Source organism: Carassius carassius, chromosome 7 (assembly GCF_963082965.1).
Source record: "Carassius carassius chromosome 7, fCarCar2.1, whole genome shotgun sequence".
In the NCBI taxonomy this organism is placed as follows: domain Eukaryota; kingdom Metazoa; phylum Chordata; class Actinopteri; order Cypriniformes; family Cyprinidae; genus Carassius; species Carassius carassius.
This window is the reverse complement of record NC_081761.1, coordinates 9,295,972-9,317,411: the sequence shown is the minus strand read 5'-3', so window position 1 is coordinate 9,317,411 and position 21,440 is coordinate 9,295,972. Positions and strand designations below refer to the sequence as shown.

Sequence of the window (21,440 nt, the reverse complement as noted above, 5' to 3'; positions counted from 1 at the left end):
AATTCAGCTTTGCAAACACAGGTATAACGCAAATTTTTAGATATATTCAAATAGAAAACTAATTAAACTTGTAATAATATTTCACAATCTTACTGCATTCATTAATTTATTTGATCAAATAAACGCAGGCTTGTTGAGTGTTAAAGACTTTAAACAATATGTAAAAAACAGCTAATTTACAAGATATGAAAAGACACAACAAACGTTACCAAATGCTCTTTTTTAATCCAACAAATCAACATCTACATGGTACAACTGCACTGGAGAAAAACAGCAAAACAAGAACGGAAACATGAAAACAAAAGGAAGGTAAACTGGATTATAATTTCATAAAGCATGATTGGTTGACAACCAACGCTCTGATGATAAGAAAGAAGGAGAGTGGAGAAGACAGACAGGAGTTACTCCATGGCCTCCTGGTTCTCCTGGTCAGCAGAACGCTCCTCGCTGGGCTCCTTGCCCTCTTTGCTCCTCTTGGACTTCTTGTGCTTGTGGCGCCGGTGACTGTCACCCTCCTCGCTGTCATGTCTCCGTCTGCTACTACTGTGACAGAAGAGGACAGGGGCAGAGAAACAAAACAGAGAACAGAGAACTTCAGATTGTGTTGTTACCCTTTTAAATAGATTTTTATGACAATAACATGTTGGCGAATATAGTATGAATTTAAACCAGACGTACTACATAGAACATGCTTTTTTTTAACACAATATTTTTTTTTCAAAAGTACCGACCTTTTTTTTCTGTTTATTTTATCTTACATACTCTGAGATTACTGGACTCAGCTACAGAGTGAGTCAGAGTGAGTCATCAAGTTCATTCGGTTCAAAACGGCCCATTCATTTAGTAATGAAACAAGTGACTGTCTTATGAATGGGTCATTGAATCATTCACTCAACCAAATCATTCATTCTCTTGAACACTAAAGATATTTTGAAGAATGTGGGTAACCAAACAGCTGATGGTCCCCATTGACTTCCATGGTATTTTTTTTCCCTACGAAATTTTTGTTTTTGGTTGAACTCTCTCTTTATTCAGGAAACAAAAACATTGCTGTGTCCATTGCTTTTGCTTTGTTTGGAACTAATTTCATTGGCACTCAAGTGCAAAAAATATTGGCAGGTATGTCAAAATTTGTGTTCATTCTTATTCATTTTGGTGGCATTTTTTTCTCCAAGACAAATTTGCGACCCTGGTATAATACCTCCGTGATGACTTGTGCCTCCCTTCCTCTTTCTCTCGATGTCTCCTCTCCCTGTGACGCTCCTCCTTCTCACGGCTCGATCGCTCCCGATGCCTCTCATACCCTCTGTCTCCGTAATCACGGTAAGAACGATACCGTTCTTCGTCACTGCACAATACCAAGTTTAATTAATCATTAAAAACAGAACCAGAGAAACTAGGACTAATTATTTAAACCTTGAAAGGGTCAAAGATTTTGTTTTCCTTTGGAATAACATTTACTGATGAAACAAACAATGAGAATTATGTCTACATTTGTCAGTTTATCAACAATTCTACACTTTCAAACTGAAAAACAGATTAGATCTGTGTAGTGAAGGAGTGGGCTGGCATCATCGCTCACCTGTTATAAGCCACAGCAGAGGGACTATGGTCTCTCTCATGGACCCTTTCCCTTGGCCTCTCTCTCTCGCGCTCTTTTTCCCTCTCTTTCTCTCGCCGAGGGTAGTAGTCCCATTGCTTTGGGTTGTCCATCAAACCAGGCCAGGGGTTAACGGCTCCTTGCATGGGTGGAGGAAACCCACCTGAAAACGAAACAATCCCCAGTGCGCATGCTACTTAATTGAGCTTAATAAGCCTGGAAAGCATTTAAGCGCTTGTGATCTGTACTGAGATCTAAATTAAATGAGTTTTTCAGGAGAATAACAGACTGGGGATATAGTCACACACTTACCTGTAGGAAAGGGGAATGGAGCAACAGGACGTCCATCATATCCTCCTGGGTGCCCACTGCTGAATACAACACACAGGCAAAGTGTTTAAGTGCCAATTAAGGGTAACCAAGACACAGTATAACAGAAAAGTACTTTTCAAAAACTGTATGTATTTAAATCTAAATACAGGACCCTAAAAAAAAACATTATATTACTATATACACAGTCAAACCAAAAGTTATTCAGACACCTTCAACATTTCTCAAGAAAATGTGTGACCAGGTGTGTTTGTAGAAATAGCCAAAAATATCAAAATTATTTTCAAATTCAAAAATCATTAGAATAGATCATGTACCATGAAGAAGTTATTTAATAAATTTCCTACAATAAATATATCTAAATTTCATTTTTGGTCAGTAATATGAATTGCTAAGAAATTCATTTGGACAACTTTAAAGGTGATTTTTCTTAATATTTACATTTGTTTGCACCCTCAGATTTCAGAATTTCAAATAATTGTACTTGGCCGAATATTGTCCTATCCCATCAAACCATACATCAGTGGAAAGCTTATTTATTCAGCTTCCAGATGATGTATAATTCTCAATTTTGAAAAATTGACACTTAAGACATATGACAACAAAGTTTAAAAGGTTGCAGTAGCAATTTATCAATTTTACTGGTAGTCCACTGAATTAAGAATTTTTTGGATATGTCACAGTTTACTTTTTTTGTTTTTGCTATCATCACTTACATAAATGAACTATAGTGTCCTGCACCCACTAGTAAAAAGATATCAGAAATTATATCTGTTGTCTGAATATTTTTTTTGGTTTGATTGTAAACACATAGTTAATTAAATAGTATGAAAATTATATTAAAAGAATTATTATAATATCTACTTTAATAACATCTCATTTCTGTCAATCTATATATAATATATAAATTATTACAGTGATAGCAAAGCTGAATCTTTAGTAGCCATTACTCCATTCTTCAGTGTTCTACTTAATACCCGTCCATGTACACTAATGTAAAAAAACTGATAGTTGTGTACAGAAGCAACACCTACTTGTCCATAGTAGGGATAAGGGAAGGAGGAGGTCCTCCAGTAGGAAGAGGAAAATCTACAGCACAAACAGAAACAAGATTTAAATGGAGACATATCAACAGAAAAAAAAAAAGAGAAAAACAATTACTTAATTTTACACACAGTCAGTCATAAAGTTTGCAGATACAGTAGACAGGTGCTTTGGAAACATTTGAGAGGTTAATCATGAGTTGCTTTTACCATGTTTGTCATGTTATTGCACATTCAACTTACTGGGTGGAGGAACGGTGATGGGCATCCCTGTTAAAAATGCGAGTTAAAAAATACAGTTAAAACTTTTTTTTCATACATTCATTGTGGATTTAAAATAAAAAAGTGGTCAGACTTACGTGGAGGTGGGATCAGAGGTGGAGCCTGACTGACAGGAGGAGGGAGGAATGGAGGAGGTGGCATGTTTGGAGGCAGTGGTCCCGGGGGAAAGAAAGGAGGAGGCATCTTGGCGGGTTCAGCCTCAGAGCTGGGATGTTCCGAAATCACCTACAAGTGTTCAAGTCACATGATTCAGTTCCCAGATGTGTTTCCAGCATTTCAGCTTTTCAGTGGAGACTGAGGAGAGCATAAGAGCATGTTATGTGAGTAACCTGGATGTTATTCCCCTCCAGATTGTGGCGACGTCGTCCTTCCACCCTGCTAATGGTGGCAGTCTGTCCGCCAATCACATCTATGGTCCCGGGCACCTTCCTGCAACAAATACAAACATACGGCTTCATGAAGATGCACATAAATTTCTGTGTTTTTCAACTCTGTATTCCAGATGCATACATAAAAACACACACCTTAGTAGGGCTGGGCGATATGATTATATATCAGATGACATATTTGTGCATCAAGTCTGCCTCGTCATTTGCACCACAGAGCAAATAAGAAACATATTTGAATTCAGAAATACATTGCAAGATGTATCAGGACAAGCCCAAATGAGGAAGAACGGGTAATTGAGGGGTGTAACACAAGTTTAGTTGGTTACAGTTGCCAGGCAGCCGGGGTAATTATAAATAATTATTTATAATTATAATATTTAATTATAGAATGTAATATTAAATAGTTGTTTATAATATTTATAAATGTTTTTATGTGCTTAGCAAGTATTTAGTTTTAATTAATATTTCTGTTTTAGTTTTTTTAGTTCTTTGAGTTTTTCATCTAATATCTGTATTTTATTTTAATTTAGTTTTGTTTCAGTTAATGCCATTTTTTTTCTTTTCTTTTTTTTTTTAGTTAAACACCACTGCAGTAAATGTTGTGACTTGCAACACTTGTTTTGAATGCAACTGATGTATAGTTATTTTTGCAATTATGAATGTGGCTTTTCTATCATATCAGTTCGATCATTTTCTCATTTAAAAGTGTAAGGTGTTTGTGCAACACCACTGTGTTTATTACAGATGATTTGTTCTGCATCCATGCAGTTCCAAATTAACAGAAAAAATGTATCAAATATATTGATATACATTTAATTCCTAGCTTTGGCTTTGCTTAGAATCATTTTCGTGAGCAAAACAAAAATAGACTGGCAATCTTGTGTCTAAAATGTAAGTTACTCAATACAAGCGTTTCTGCACATTTGTATAAAAGCAATATTGCACTCATAAACTATATTGTCATACCAAATATCAGCAGATATTTTGAAAACCTCTTTTCTTACAAATTGAATAAAAAAAAACCATATATATATATATATATATACACACACACACACACACACATATATATATATATATATATATATATATATATATGTGTGTGTGTGTATGTATATATATATATATATGGTTTTTTTTTATTATATATATATATACATACACATATACGCACATATAAATATACATATATATATATATATATATATAGAGAGAGAGAGAGAGAGAGAGAAATTTTGGTCATATTGCCTAGCCCTACCAAAATGTCACTCCCAACTTGGTAAAAAAAAAAAAAAAAATTAAAACACACATATAAACCCAATATAACATAATGCTCTAATGACTACACAGTTTTGCAAAGAAAAACGGTTCAGATTGCTGAGTCTGTTGTCAAAGCAGCAGATTTTTGCATTTTTTCATAGTGCTTTGTAGATTAAAACATCAACAGAAATGAACGGTGTCAACAATCAATCAAAAAAAAAAAAGACAATAAATGAAGCCTGTTTAATTTCATATTTAAATGTCTACTCAGGCCTTCTAAAACAAACCACGCCCATGTCACCTCCCACTTACGTATAATAGGACATTTCTTGAGAGGCAGGCCCTGCCCAGTGTGGAGGGGATATCCTATGAGGGCATGGGTAAGGGGAGACAGGCAAAAATGAGTTACTAATCCCCTCTCCCACATGACAGATGTGGGACAAACACTTTACATGCATTCCCAAACATAAAGACTCTGAAACTGGAGTGTGAAATGAATGAACTGCCCCCAGTGGATGTGAGAGAGAACATGTTTACCTCGCTGGGTTGAGACCTGCTTTATACAGGTTAGATGGAGAGGAAAAGTCTGCTTTAGCTGCATGAGCTGCAACTGTGATCTCCTTCTCACTGTTACCTGTGCGACCCTGCTGAACCTGAAAGAAGAAAGAGGTGGAAAAGATCAAATGTTGATCATGAATATATCAACATGCACACTTGACTAATAATTACTCATTTTATTACTACTAACATGATATTATCAGACTTGAATGTAAAAGGTTGGGTTTGGAATCAGAAATCTATTCTTATTCAAAACTGATTCCATTTTTGCAGACGGTTCGGGATACTTCCAGTAATGGGGATGGTAAAAAACATTAAAAATATGCAAAGATACACATACAGTTCAAAAGTGGGTATTTCCAAAGGATCATGAGACACTGGAGTAGTGGCTGCTAAAAAATTAAAATTGCCATCACAGGAATAAATAGTATTTAAAAGACTGCATCTAAAAATATGAAACAGTTATTTAAAATAGTGATAATATTTTACAATATATTTTTTTTTGATCAAATAAATGCTGCCTCATTGAGCATAAGAGACTTATTTCAAAACCATAAAAAATTCTTACCAACCACTTAACCACAAACTTTTGAACAGTATTGTAACATGATCAATGAAAAGTCATGAAACAATTTTAGGAGAAGTAAAGTTGTCAGATACAATAAAGCTGAAATGGTTTTAATTTTGTCCAAGAAATATCATTTAAATAAATCTGAAAGAAACTGTATTATACAATTCTGTTGAAATCTGAAATGCAAAGAATGGTCTTCCAAATATTGTAAATCCCTAAAAAATCATTTAAAGACCTGGACTAGTATAATCAGAAGCAGAATTGTACAAATCTTTACTATTTCCATCCCGAGTAACAGTTGATTATGCTTACTGAGATCTTGCTGGTGGTGGATCCAATGTTGAGGATGTCAAGGCCCATGCGTAACCTCTTCTGCTTTTCACAATATGCTTTCCACGTGTCCTCATTAAAACCATAGTTAAAATAGTCAGACAAGTCCGCACCTGTAAACACACATATGCTTAACAATACAGACACCACATGCAAAAACCACAAAAGTGTCATGCTAAGTAAATACACACCTGGCTTCCTCCATGGTTTCTCCTCAAAGGACTCCATGTCCACTTCCAGGACTGGAACTCCATTGATGCTGCCTGGAGCTTCGAGGTCTATGCCCTTCACTTTAGAACCTACTCAACACACACTTAAATTATGTCAAGAACTGACAAATGGCGCTTTCTTTGTATGAAAAGGCATCTGTAAGTAAACGGATAATTTAGTCAGAAAGGACCCAGCTTTGAAACACATAGTTTTACTCACCTGCCCCATATGCTCTGCTGCCAGCTGACTTTATGTTTAGATTCACTGGAGTTCCCCCATATGCCCTGCACAATAAAACATCATAAATATGTCAGATATACAGTCTATTTTCAGTTACACAGTATCAAAATAACACAGTAAAAAATAAAATGAAATGAAAAAACACAGAAAAAGCCCAATACTACATAATAATTGACTCATTTAAAATGTATTTATTATTCATTTTCTCTTCTTATCGCTACTTACTGCAGTACACTTTCAAATTCAAAGCATTAAAGGGATAGCTCACCAAAAATTTTAATTCTGTCATTATTCACGCACCCTCATGTCATTCCAAACCCATTAGGCCTTGGTTAATTTCCCAAAATACAAATTATGTTTTTAAATATTTATTTTTAATGAAACCTTTTTATTTCTGTTCCAGCGAGCTCAGATCGTAAAATGCAAAAAAGGTCATAAATGCATCGTAAGATTAACAAGGATGAATCAAAGCAGTTTAATCCAAATCTTGTAACAAAATATGAACATTTTACATGATGACGTATGATCTAGGCTTTTATTTACATCTAAACATTGATATAGATACATAAAGCGTATCACGATATGATAATAAATACAGACGCTCAAATGCAAAGGCTTCAGGGTTTACCAAATTTGATCCGCTCTGTGTGCATTCATACATAAAGCCTAAATTAAATCGGTTTCTGATTACCTGTACTTTCAATGGAGGGACAGAAACGTTTCAGGTTTTATAAAAAAATATCTGACTTTGTGTTTAAAGATTAACTGAAGCCTTATGGATTTGGAACGACATGAGTGAGTAAATGACTGTTTTTATATTTTTGGGTGAATTATCCCTTTAAAGCACACGATCAAAGTCAGTTAAACCAAAACACTCCACTGTTTGTCTGATCCCCTTCAATCTTCAACAGTCCATCAGCTTGGATTGCAGGTGGTGTCAGGTTATCTATCAAACATCCAGTGTGAACCTTATAATCTTCAGAATGTGAGCACAAACTTTGGATGCTTACGCGTACTGTGGCGCTCCTGTTTTTATATCGCCAATGGTGACGCGAACATCATCATCGTCATCATCACTATCGCTCTCACTGTCTTCATCTTCTCCAGGTGCTTCCTCCTACGACAAACAAAACAACTGTTTTTTGGGGATCTCTTCATTTGTAAACATTAGTGCTATCAAACGATTAATCACATCCAATATAAGAGTTTTTGTTTACATAATATATATGTGTGTGTGTGTGTGTGTGTGTGGTGTATATTTATTATTTATATATAAATAAAAACACATGCATGAATATATTTCAGAAAATGTATGTTTGTATATTAAATATTTATATATAATATAATTACCTAATTATTAGTTATATTTAGTCATGATTAATCAACATAAATGTTACAGATGTGTAACTTGATCTCAAATTTGCCCATTTTATTTATTACTTGCAAGCATAGAAAAACAAACCAATTAACCCATAAAAAAAAAAAAAAAAAAAAAAAATTATGTATCTGCAGCTTTCGCTATACAAAACTGACACACAGTTGCAGTATGATGTACAGCTGTAATACTGATATATGTTAATTTATTTAAGCTGATGTTGAAGGAGTCATATGATGATGCTAAAAATAACAGTATTTTAGGTATTTGGTGTAATGCAATGTGTTTACACGGTTTAAAAAACACATTATTTTCCACATCCCGTGAAAAGTGATGCGTGCTCTGATTAGCCAGCTGTCCAGTGCGTTGTGATTGGCCGAATCCCTCAAGCTTGTGGCAAAATGTTACGCCCCTTACCATATTTGGAAACACACAGTGCCTCCACGACATGGCGGAATGACTCTTTCTTTGCGTGAACATTTGGGCGGTGTTATCCAAATCTTCCCACACAGTGACATAGACATGTGGGGGGGTGTTTAAACGAGGCATTTTAGGAAGGTGTGGACAAGTCTTAACTTTTATAAAGAATATCTCTTTGGGTTTGAGACTTAAGTTTTTGCAACTTTATGAATCTTACAGATGTGCAAGCAGCTTGTAACACTCCAAAGACAAAGGAAAACATGAAATCACATCATAAATATTCTTTAAATATTTCACATCATCATCTTTAAATATATTTCAGCACAAAAGCAATCATCATTTAAATCAAATCCATTAGAAGTGAATGAAGCAGCTTACAGTAGTTTTATATGTTACCTGACTGGTCACACCATTTCCAGTAGTGGTGGTGATGGTGGTAGTGGTGTTGTCTGTGGTCGCAGTGACCTCCTCGGTAACAGGAGGAGCAGAGGTCGCACTGCACACAAAGATGGATCAGCATGAGAATGATGAAAACAAATGCAGATGGACTTAAAAATGCAAATCTTAAAATTGGCATATGTTTTACAGGATATGCTGTAAAAAAAAAAAGAAAAAAAAGCATGACGTGTTCCTGCAATGAATGTGTTTGCAATTTGCATTCTAAAAGCCCATGTCATAGAATCAAAATATTATTCAGTGAAAACACCGGGAAGTAACAAAGCAGGGTTTGATCATTCAGACCACTTGTATACACCAGTGACCCCCCCAGGGGGCCCGCAATGGAATCCTAAAACAGTGCATCTAACAGTGCAGTACTATAGTCAGTAGAAAAAAAAGCTAAATGTAGTTTAATAGAAATTAATGTTTTCAAAATAATATTTTGACATTGCTATTTGGGGGTCTGTGGGATCAAAAAAATGTAAACGCCACTTCATCACTAACAGTAAACATGCCATTTCTGACCTGATGGCTGCTGTCAGTTTGGCCTCCTCTTCTTCAGTTTCTTTACTTTCACCTTCATCTATAAAACAACAAAACAATGCATGAGCAACAAAATGAGTATGAGCACAAGGTACCCAATATCGATTGGTAAGTATGCAGCTCATAATATAAATATTTAATATTTACCTTACAGAACCATGAACAGATTTGATTATTGCATTCTTGAAAATCATCTCAAAATCATTCTAAATGAGAATCTATCCGAGATCTGAATTCTCTTTCAGTCCCCTCAGAAAGTGAAATCCTTTCTTTAATTATATCTCAAAGAAGCTATTAATATAAACAAAAAAGAAACCATTATGAATGGGTGAAAAGATTCTACCATTTTTTCAAAACAGTGATCACAAAAAATCGTATATGTTCTAACAGAATTATTAAAGAGAATCTTGAAAAAAATTATACATTGACGTATCAAGCAGCGAAGAATCCGGTCTCAGTGTGAATCAAAGTAGAATCTCGTAAAGTAGCAACAAAGAATCTTGAACAGATTCGAAATGCAGAATTCTGAACGGAATCTATCGGCTACCATGGGAACGACTGTCTCATCAATAACAGAATATCGAACAGAGCCTAAACAATTCAGAAATGGATTCTATATCTATTCCCTCGTAAAGAGAAATCTGAATTAAACCACAGACGTGAAGTTTATATCTAGTGACGTGACAGGCATCTCATAACACTGCAGTCGTACCGAGGCCCCTTCATTACTCATGCCAATATATGGTGTTGTATATTAATAACCACTTTTCGCCAAGCCTTAAAAATAACAAAGTAACGTTACAGGAATGCCGAACAGATTTGGCGCTCACTGACCCCCGTACAGCCATTCCTCCTCCTCGTCTCCTGCACTCGCGTCAGTGGTGGTGGTTTTATCCGCCTCCTCTGCAGACATCGTCTCCTCTGGGCTCTACAATGCGCTCCAGAAGCCAAAGACAGGGTCAGATTAAAACCCACCAACCCCGAAAGAGCGCACGGATATTTCGGTGGGGAAAACACAAACGCGCATACGAATATAGAGAACAAACGTATTGAATGATGTTTACAGAGCAATCCACACTTCCTTCAGTCTCTGTAGGATGTTCTTGCAGACTCGAGGACATCAGTTCCGGTTCATGGGTGTAGAAATTAAAAGTATCACACTCACTGTTTGGACCTTCGGACACAGTTGACGAAAATAATGTTTCTTATGATCTTAAAAAATATTTTTTTCTCATGCTTAAATACTTGGAATGAGTTTAACTGCAGTATACACGTGTATTCAGTTAATTCATAGTTCAGATAACTGATAAAACAATTATGTATGAATTATTACTATTAAACAAATGAGGGTCTCTCTGGAACCTTGGTCTAGGTACAAAGTTATTGAATAAAACGTTATTACATATGCATATATATCGTGAACATCTGTTAAATATTCACGAAAATAGTGTACTATAGCTTTATTGTGCACATCAGCCACTAGATGTCTCTAAATAATTACATTAAGTTCTTGGAGAGCTCAATATAATAAATTCGTGTGATTCTTTAACTTGTCATAAGGCCTGTACCATGTTAATGTACAGATTCCTAAAACAATTATCTTCCTGGAATTTTTTTTTATATAGGTATACATTAAAGTCAGGTAATAATAAAAATGCCATATCATTTAATTAACTTCATATAATTTAATTACTAAAACGTAAATGGCAATGATCAAAATTTCAGCAATAGTTTTATTTAAACAAATTTCTTATACAATTTAGGATATGTGTGTGTGTGTTTTACATAAACAATAATGAAATGTGAAAATTTCTCATACACACATTCTGACAAATTAGAAAATATCCCCTCTTGTTGAATAAATATAAAAACAAAAATAACAAACTTGAAAATGTTACACACTTCATTAATTCCTGTTTTGTTTGTGTTTCGACCCTCAGTGACTGATCTCCTAACACTATGTGGGCAACCTCTTTGACCGGTTGTAGGAAACTCAGTGTGCAGGCTAGCATTACTGTGAGTGTTTGATGACCAAGCACACAGAGAGAGATACTCTTTCTTCTTCATTAAGTAAGCATATGCAATGGCCCCAAGAAGTATTTGGATACTTAAGCCACATTTACTTACAAAATCTTCAGACAAATAATGCTAGAGTTTTTCTCATAACTAATCACTTTTCTGAGCCGTTTTTGCATTACCTTAACCTGTCCTATTGTGATTTATAATGATATATGAAGTCAGTTCTCAAGTTCACAGGTGTCTTAGCAGAGAAACCACAGGTGTTGCCCATCACATTAAATATGTACATGATTCATCAGCGTTTGATAACCAGAAAGCATCCAGATACTTTTTGCCTTAATTTTGATAATCTTGTCTGTTGTTTTATTATATAAAACATATTTTTAAAAATGCTAAATATTTAAATTCTAAAACTGTGGGTGTTAGAAGTTTTGTCAAATACTCTAACACTAGTTTATCGAATTTGGCATGTGAGAAGGTGGGACTTCAAAGCAATGCAAATATGCATAATGTAAAAGGACTGTGATAAGAGCATGAATTAATGTATAATGAGAACACGACAAAGCCAAAACCCAGACATTTTACACAATTTAGAATTCCTGGTCATGACATACTGAATCTGGGAAGAATAGGACGTATGGTCACCCACCTTATTGCAATGATATAAATTTTAAGTGTGACTTAAGAGTCCAGATATTTTGGGACCTCTGTGAATATGGAATTTACAGTTACTCAAATAAGGATTTTAAATGTTACACCTACTGGCACGTTCTCCCATCAGACACCCCAGATGGTTAAAAAAAATTAAGATTAACAATTTAACAATTTCAGCAGAAAACCATCCCTGTGGATTCCAAATTTAAAGCAAGCCTCACGGGCTGGATGTGATTCAAGAATGAAGACTTCAAGGACGGTGATGTATTTTTAGCTACAAGGGCCATCAATTTTAAACACCTTTTCATTTCAGCGACAAATCTGAGCAGTGATTTAACTCACAAACATATTTACACCAGTTTGCATCATCTTATAAATATTATTGTAGTTCAGCACTTGTCATTTAAAATCATCAACAACAACAAAATGCAATTGTCAAAATACTGTTTTTTTTTTTTTCTTGTTTTTTTTTAGTTCGCATACAGTTATTAAGGGATTAGGGATTGCCTTCCCATGTTTTATTCATTGCTGTGAGCCAACTGAAACCTCTCATTGTGAATTAATTACATATGTAACATGCCTGTTGTGAATACACTCTAGTCCAATGTGTCGTTAAAAGACTTCCAAAATGCTCGGGAAATGCTGCTGTGTGCAACTTTTAAAAAACCTGTGTGAATAGATGGCGAAGACATCCAACCTAATTTAACAAAGTCAAGATGATCAACCAAATGAAGAGAATGTACCTGATTGTTATGCACTGTGAAAAATACCATGTTCTTCAACTAACAGACCCTGATAAAGGTGAAAAACATCAACATGTACAACCCTATACACTTTCAAAGCATCATCAGCATGACATACATAAATCTATAGTCCAAAAGCCCTTGCACACTGAAATGTAACATTCCTTGAGTGGAGATTGCAGCCAACTAATTATTTATAAGAGGAAGTGCACTCGTGCCTAATGGAAAACGATACTAGGACTCGTCAAGCTCTTTGGCATCCAGTCTATCAAACCTCAGACCTCTTTCTGTGGCCAAGATAACCTGAACTTAGTGGTCTTTTCACATGTATACAAAGAAGTAAAAAAAAGATTAGGTTATAAGGAGACATAGGAAGCTGTCACAAGGATTATAGCTAAGGAAGTTGAAGGTTTTGGTGTCAAATCCAATTGGTTCCAGGCACCTAGTTCAAAATGTTCAGAATTTAGGATATGCATTATACTCCAAACTATAGATTATGGGTAAAAAGTGAACACAATAAACTCAAACTGGGATATATTATGCCAAGGGTAAAAAATACTGTGGAGAACATTTACAATTTTCTAAAACATATGTATTTTACATAAATGTAAGTTTGGTGATAATTCATTTCAAGAGGTTAATCTGGTGTAAATTCATTATATCACATAAGGAACAAACACACCTTTTCACTTATTTTCTTTTAACCATGGCAAAAACACTTATGAATAAATGTTAAAGGGATTGTTCACCCAAAAAAACTATGTCATTTCTGTATGACTTTATGTAACACAAAAGAATATATTTGAAATTATTTTGGTCACCAAGCAGTTGATGATCTCAAAATGTCGTCTTCCACGGAAGAAAGTTCACACAGGTTTGTAGACATGAGAGTAATTATATAATGACAGAATTTGTAGTTTTGGGTGAATATCCCAGTTCTTCATTTAATGTTCCAGGATTACATTCAAAAGAAGGTTGGGCCAATTTGTTTTATAAAATCTTATTTCAATCAGTTTAATTAGATGTGTGTTACATCTTAAAAATAATGTTTTGATTATTTTGTAGCCTGTTACATAAATTGGCAACATTTTGGATGGATTGCTTTACTATTTAAAAAAATCTCTTTAAAAAGAAAATGTATGTTAAAAATTGCATTCTTACTTTGAAATTGAAAATGGCATTTTTACTTAAACAATTTAAACTAAGACATGCCCCTCAAAATCTGCCAATAAACAGCAGGTACCCAAAGTGACAACATGCCCCGATAAGTCAATGTGTATTGATGGAACTCTAACCTGTTTCCTGGACATTATTAAAGCTTTTTGGAGGCAAAACGTTAAGGTATGTGCATACAGAAACCGACTTTCAAAAAGAAAACCTGAGAAATATTAATTGTTAAGTCTTGTCTCTCCTCAGCTTAACAAAAAAGTCATTTACTCTGACACGCATCTTCAAGGTTAGTATGCTGAACCTCGCTCTCATCTCCAAACATATGTATCTTCACCAATGGATGTTGCATTCCGTTGTCCACCTTCTCCAAACTGACATAACCGACCTCCATAGTGTTAACAGAGCTGCCCTGATTATTAGTGGACACCGGATCCTTGCACTGAATATCAAGAGGTGTTTCGGTGCACAGGCCATGGCAGCACAGAAGTCGAGCAAAAGCATCTCTGAAATCAGAATTGAAAGCATATATGATCGGATTGAGAGATGAATTGCACCAGCCGAACCACACGAACACGTTAAAAGTTGCTTCGCTGACACAATTTGGCTCGTGGCAGAAAGGGACCGCACAATTCAGGACGAAGAACGGAAACCAGCAGCACACAAACACCCCCATAATCACGGAGAGAGTTTTAAAGAGCTTGGTTTCTCTTATCGCGCGGTGTTGGAGAGGACAGGTGCGCGCACCTGCTCTGCAGCTCTGTGCGCGCTGCGCTGCGCGCTCCAAAGAAGAGATGCTCTTGATTTGAACCTGAGCAATGCAGTAGATGCGTGTGTATGTGACCAGCATCACTGCTACCGGAATGTAAAAACTTATTAGAGAGGATGAAATGGCATAGGTTCTGCTCAGACTTGAGTCACACATTTCCTTGGTGGTCCAGTTGTTTGTGGTGACCGTTCCCAGGTCTGCCCGGTGCCAGTTCAGCTGCACGGGCACGAATGATATAGCCACCGATACGATCCACGTTACGCTGACCATAACGAGGGCGACTCTACGGTTCATCTTCCTCTCGTATTGAAACGGGTTTGAAATGGCCCAGTATCGATCTAAGCTGATTACGCACAGGTTCAGGATGGAAGCGGTGGAGCACATAATGTCAAAAGCCACCCAGCACTGGCAGAAAGAGCCAAACGCCCAGTGTCCTGTCACCTCCGTGGCCGCTTTCCACGGCATCACGAGAACCGCCACCAGCAGGTCGGACATCGCCAGAGACACGATGAAGATGTTGGTAACTTTTCCTCTCAGGTGACGGAAGCGCAAAACCGCGGCGCAAACCGTGAAATTCCCCAATAACGTCCACAGCACGAGGAGAGAAAGCGCGAAACCTAGAAAGATGCGACCCGCTGGCTCTCCGTGAGCGCGCAGGGATGTGAAGTTGTACATGTCTTCAAGTGTCACAAAATAACCAAAAACACACGAAAATATATTCCGTGTGGCAGACACAGCATATTCCCCGCCAAAGCAATACCATCCACATCAGCGTTTTGACCGGATCTTACGGTTGACCTCATAGTTTCTTATGATCCTCGCTGAAATGTTCACGACTGAACGACAATCTAAAGTGTCTCGTGTCTCTGCAGGTCACATTCATACTGGTGTAGAACGCCCTCTTTTGCCCTTTTTACCCAATAGATAGCCTACAGCAGGGCTATTCAATTGGCGGCCCGCGGGCCACATGCGGCCCGCCAATCATCTCCATGCGGCCCGACGGCACCAACCTCCCTCCTCCTCTTTTCGCTCCGATTGACCTGAGAAACGTTTTACGTGTGAATATTTCAGCAGTTATTATATGTGTCCCGAATTTATGTCGACTGAACCAGCGATAGGCTACCAATCCTTCGTGAATGAATCATTCTTTTGGTTCGATTCTTTCTAAACGCGCTTGCATAACGGTCTAAAACTATTCGGATTCATTCGGACCGCTCCGTAACTGAATCATCTGAAGCGGTTTCTCGTTCAGTACAGTTACAACAAATAGCGATGTTTTCAGTTGTTTCACTAGTTGTTTAAACACGGCCCAGCGCGGAGTTGCGTTTACTCCCGGTCCCGGACACACTAATATTAAACAGCGTTGCGACAACCAGTGGAAGCGTTTCAGTTCGACAGAAACATTTCTGTTACAAACCACAAATCACTCGATGATTTAATTAGTATTAAATCGGATGAAACAGCCTCAACATTCCCAACAAGACTGATGAGGAAAGCAGGAGAAACATTGTGGCATGACCGAAATTAGAAGACTTTAAATCCCCTAATCACCCTTACAAACATTTACCACATTTACTGTAGTAATTTACCATGGTTGGGCAGAAATGTGCAATATTTATATTGAATACTATGTAGTAATAAATAAATATAGTAAATATATACTATAATATTATATAGTTTAATAGTAAATATAGTGATTTATATTGCATTAGTTTTATTAGGTGGGTAGAGGAATATATATTTAATGCTTGTTATGAAATTATGTCAGTTTCTTTGTAAAGGTGCGTATAGTTTTTAACTTGTGTTTAGGCATTTTTTATACAGTGGGAGCCTGTGGTTAACAAGTCTCACTGTCAGAATATTTTCATTTAAGCATAACAATTATAAATAAAATAATTATTATTTCTCACCAACAGCTATAAGTTTGTATAAATAATTTATTTGTTCCAAGGAAAATAGTTGTACACAGCTGTAAATTATCAAGTTTTTATTTATTATGGTTTTATATATTTGCATACTGTTGGGTACCACATTTCCAAGTAAATACCACACTTCTTTAGGGTTACTTTAGCTTATTTATTGAAACTGTTATGTTTCAATAAATAAGATAAACCCCCAAACCAACCCACCGGCCCACCTCAACTTTTCGATTTGATAATGCGGCCCTCGAATGAAACTAATTGAATAGCCCTGGCCTACAGTGTCACAAAAATATATTTGGACGCTTAATCCATCTCCATAGTAAAAAATGCATTTATGTCATTTCATTGATTTCAATTTGCTGAAAATCACCCTTAGGCAACCCAATGTATGAGTTTGTTTCTTCATTGAACAGATTTGGAGAAATTTAGCATTAGGCTACATCACTTGCTCACCAGTGGATCTTCAGAAGTGAATGGGTGCCGTCAGAATGAGAGTTCAAAAAGCTGATAAAAACATCACAACAATCCACAAATTACCCACAGGACTTGCAGTCTGTCTTTTGAAGCACACACCTGTAAAACAAAGCCATTAATACATTTTTTTATTTCAAACCATTGCTTTATGAGTCCTCCATTCACTGCTGTCTCCAGTAAAAAAAAATTAATTCTTTAAATTTTTATAGATTATGGACTGGTATTTTGGCAAGCCAGTTTAAAATTAAAATGTCTTGATATATTGGTTTCTTACAAACACAGATTTTCATGTGGATTACTGTGATGTCTTTATCAGCTGTTTGGACTCTCATTATGACGGCACCCAGGGGCGTCATGCATTCATGATTTTTGAGGGGGCACATTTTTTTTTGGGAGGGGGGGGGGGGGGGGTCGGGGGTATAAGTCATTCTACGAAAGCACTGTATAACTGATATAGGCTTATTTTTTTTCCCTTTTGATTTAAAACAATTCCAAACATGCTTAATATATCAGGAAATATCTCGTTTCTCAAATATGTGTAGGTAAACGCGTTTTGCACCTTTATAGATTGCTATTTGATCAATATATGGAAATGTAGTGTAATCTATTAACTACACATAAAAACCTGACTTTTTACTTAAGTGTCATATATCATGCCATAAAATATTTTTAATACGACTGAATTTGCATTTAATGTAAATTTTTAATAACAATATTGTAAGATACTTATTTTAACACTTTCATTTTACAGAGAGTAAAGAACATTTACATTATCAAAAAAACATTTTCATTCAGTCTAGCCAGGCACTCTCAAAAACTCCCATTAAAATCACTGAAGCACTTTACATTATGAAACGAATATCTTACTTACATTCGTACGCACATCTGCACTTTTTGTTGTTTCTGATGAGAGAATTCGCTAAATAATTCAGTCAGCGAGCAAGTGAACAAAACAGGTTGGAACAAAACACTGCGTTTCAGTAATGACTCTTCTGGACGTCTCTGATTGGCCATTGTATCCATAAGCGCAACAGAATAGTTTCTGATTGGTTATCATGAAGCGTTGTACGAACGCGTCTGTCTCTGGCTCAGCGCCAGCCAGCGAACGCAGATTTGAATTTAGCAGCTGATGCTGTGCACTGAACGATCTAATCACACCGCTGTGATTGTATCAAATATATAAAAAATATTATTCTGCAAATTTTTTTTTTTTCGTTTGGAAGCTGCATTTAAAATCCACTTGGCTCAGAAATCTGAGGGGGCACGTGCCCCCTCACCAGAGGCGGCCTTACCTATGTTTCACCCGTTTCAATTGAAACGGGCCCCGCCCTCCAAGGGGGCCCCCAACAGAACAGGAAAATCCCATTCATTTTCTCCCTAGGATATTGATTTTCAGACATAATGTCTAAAGTGGTCTCCAACACGTCGCTCGCGAGAGTAGCTCGTGACCTGATTGGAGGTAGCTCGAGGGCCGTTCAATATCGCGTCTTTTGCACGCTCAAGTTCATTATTTCAAATAATTGAAGCGACGCGCTCATTTTTTTCCAGGCGCAACAAGTCAACATGAAGGATGGGGGTGCACCCAAACTACGGGTGTTTTTTCTAAATAAATCTTCTAGCAGAGCTACAGCAAAGCGTTTTTCGGTGGTGGAAATCCATTAGCTATTAAAACTTCTATGTCGTTGTGGAGAGCGCATGGTGCATAGCAACGACAGACGCCACGGGAACCGAATTTTACTATTAATAATAAAACATAAGCTAATAATGTGCATTGTAAATGTCAGTATTTTGTCTTTTTTTTGAATCATTCTTTCTATAAAAATGATTTAAAGGCTGAAATATGTGAGGTTTATCTTTTTAAAAAAACTTTTTTGTCAAAACTTTATTTGAACGTGTACATGTTAGATAACATGTTGCAAGACACTCCTTTCAAATTTGGCCATCATTTTTAATGTTACTATTTTAATGTTCATGTAAACAAAAAGTGCATATTGATGGTAAGTTTATTTGTTATTTGGTTTTCTACATAAAACTTGGTGAATTGATTTTATTGTGTAGTATTAGTACTTTTTGAACAGGATTATGTGATAACCATGCTCATTTTGGTCACTATAATCATGAAATTACATTTTCATACCATTTTATCTCTAGTTATGATGCACTATAAAATCAACAATAATTATGTGTTTTTACAGTATAATATTTTGATATATATAGCCTATGTCAATTAAGGGGGACATATATAGGCCTACAATAACTCTTTTAGGTCTAAAACAGTTAGCATAGTTGTTAATATGAGAGTTATGAGACATTATTTAAGAGATTTAATTATTGCATGAGTAGCTCTCGGCCACTTTCATTTTTAAAAAGTAGCTCTCAAATGATCTTCTAAAATGAGTGAGCCACAAATCCGTGAGTACATTTTACAAACCCGTGGGAACGGATTGCGAAAGCGTGGGCACGGTTTATGAATTCGTGGGTACAGATTTCAGAAACTGCAGGCACTGTTTACAAATCTGAGAGCGCGGGTTAGAAACTCGTGGGTACGGTTTATTAATCCGTGGGCACGATTTGTTAAACCGAGGGAACAGTTTGAGAATTCGTGAGTACGGTTTAGGGCGCACGGATTGCCAAAACCGTCGTCACGGATTTTTTAAAAATTATTTTTACTTACACAGGTGACTTCCCGGGCTCCGTAATACGGCAAGTTGAGGGGATGTTTGAGCTGTTTTTTTTTTTTTTAAGTCAGCCCAGACAGCTGAAAATATAGCTACTGCGCAAATCAAATAAGCAGTGATGTTGCCCTGCGTGAAAGGGCGAGGCTTATTCCAACGTAAAACGCTGTATTGTATATAGTTTGTATAAAGCTGCCTTTTAATGAAGCTGAAAGTGCGAGTAATAAAATAATATGATGCAAACCAACAGGAACCTTGCTTTTTCTGCTCTATTATGTTTACATTTTATGTGGGCAGGGCCCCATATTAGTTATTGAAACGGGCCCCCAGATGCTTAAAGCCGCCCCTGCCCCTCACTTCGAATGGGCACGACGCCTCTGACGGCACCCATTCACTGCAGAGGATCCATTGATGAGCAAGTGATGTAGTGCTGAGTTTCTTAACGTAATGTTAAATTCCAAATCTGTTCTGATTTTTTTGGGTTAACAGTTTCTTTAATGTTATGACCTACAGTGCACCCCTTCAGGTGCGGTCACATTAGAGATATTTCAGTGAAATTTTGCATAGAAAAAGTCTATTGTCAATAGCATATAGTGGTGATCACACATAAATAACTTTCAATCAAAGCTTGTAATGTAAGCCTATAAATAAAATTGCTAACGGATAAAGGAGATAACTAATGTTGTATTAGATATTAAAGAATAAACTTCTAAAAAAACGTTTATTATTGAACAGAGAGCTGAGGAATGTACTGTAATGGCTTATAAAACTGAATACTAGTTAAATGGGATAGTTCACCCCAAAATGTTATCCTTTTTTACTCATCCTTCAAATTTGTATGAATTTCTTACTTTTGTTGGAACACACAAGAAGATATTTTGGAGAAAGCTGAGCTGGTAGCCATTATTTTCCCGGATTTCAATACCAACAACTATTTAATTAACATTCTTCAGATTATCTACTTTTGTGTTCAGCAGAAGAAAAAAATTCATATAGGTTTGGAAAAAACAGAGGGTGAGTAAATGATGACATTTTTATTTTTGGGTGAACTATTCCAGAAAAACTAGTTCTAAGGACATCTAGTGGTGAACATATAAAGCTACAGATGAAAACGTAATTTTTTAATTGAACGAACGAACCTATTTTTGGGAAAGGAACCGAAAAAGTCACTTTACCAGCTGACTACAGAATGATGTTGTCACTGCATTCGGGCTCCTTTATATCCATCCCTTTTTTATCCTTTGCAGGAGTGGTGCTTGCTTATCTTCTGTACCTCCATTAAAAATCTCACTTGCTTGTCTTTAGGCTTTATATTTTTTAATTTTTTATTTCTCAGATGTGTGACTTTTGCCCTGTCTCATGCAAGCAATCTTTGTTTTTGCAGGTGTTTTATCCCATTACATTAATGGAATGTTTTGTTTGCTTGTT

General features: G+C 36.2%; 2 protein-coding genes across 6 annotated transcripts; both read right to left on the bottom strand.

The window, feature by feature from the left end:
• Positions 1-201: 201 nt before the first annotated feature.
• fip1l1b (FIP1 like 1b (S. cerevisiae)) lies at positions 202-10,717 on the bottom strand. Of its 5 annotated transcripts, none has more exons than XM_059553762.1 (17): positions 10,424-10,717; positions 9,572-9,629; positions 8,987-9,104; positions 7,824-7,930; positions 6,793-6,857; positions 6,555-6,662; positions 6,346-6,476; positions 5,442-5,557; positions 5,217-5,270; positions 3,585-3,684; positions 3,333-3,480; positions 3,217-3,243; positions 2,965-3,019; positions 1,913-1,971; positions 1,583-1,763; positions 1,202-1,348; positions 202-540 (listed from the first exon to the last, which is right to left on the bottom strand). In XM_059553762.1, the coding sequence occupies exons 1-17, from the start codon at positions 10,500-10,502 to the stop codon at positions 402-404; spliced, it is 1,692 nt and encodes a 563-aa protein (XP_059409745.1). In that variant the 5' UTR covers positions 10,503-10,717; the 3' UTR covers positions 202-401. The 5 variants fall into 5 exon arrangements, with proteins under 5 accessions (XP_059409745.1, XP_059409743.1, XP_059409744.1 ...); XM_059553760.1 differs by having other exon boundaries at positions 202-543; positions 10,424-10,716; XM_059553761.1 differs by having other exon boundaries at positions 202-543; positions 1,913-1,968; positions 10,424-10,716.
• Positions 10,718-14,167: 3,450 nt separating this feature from the next.
• On the bottom strand, positions 14,168-15,733 carry LOC132143033 (D(1B) dopamine receptor). The gene has a single exon (XM_059553197.1). The coding sequence runs from the start codon at positions 15,614-15,616 to the stop codon at positions 14,435-14,437; it is 1,182 nt and encodes a 393-aa protein (XP_059409180.1). The 5' UTR covers positions 15,617-15,733; the 3' UTR covers positions 14,168-14,434.
• Positions 15,734-21,440: the final 5,707 nt, after the last annotated feature.

Excerpts from the sequence above, each read along its gene's own strand:
- fip1l1b (XM_059553760.1), bottom strand. The coding sequence starts at position 10,502 with ATGTCTGCAGAGGAGGCGGATAAAACCACCACCACTGACGCGAGTGCA. Across the intron at positions 3,481-3,584 it reads TGGAGGGGAATAACATCCAG|GTGATTTCGGAACATCCCAG; the intron begins GTTACTCACATA and ends GAACACTTGTAG. Across the intron at positions 3,244-3,332 it reads ACCTCTGATCCCACCTCCAC|GGATGCCCATCACCGTTCCT; the intron begins GTAAGTCTGACC and ends CATTTTTAACAG.
- LOC132143033 (XM_059553197.1), bottom strand. The coding sequence starts at position 15,616 with ATGTACAACTTCACATCCCTGCGCGCTCACGGAGAGCCAGCGGGTCGC.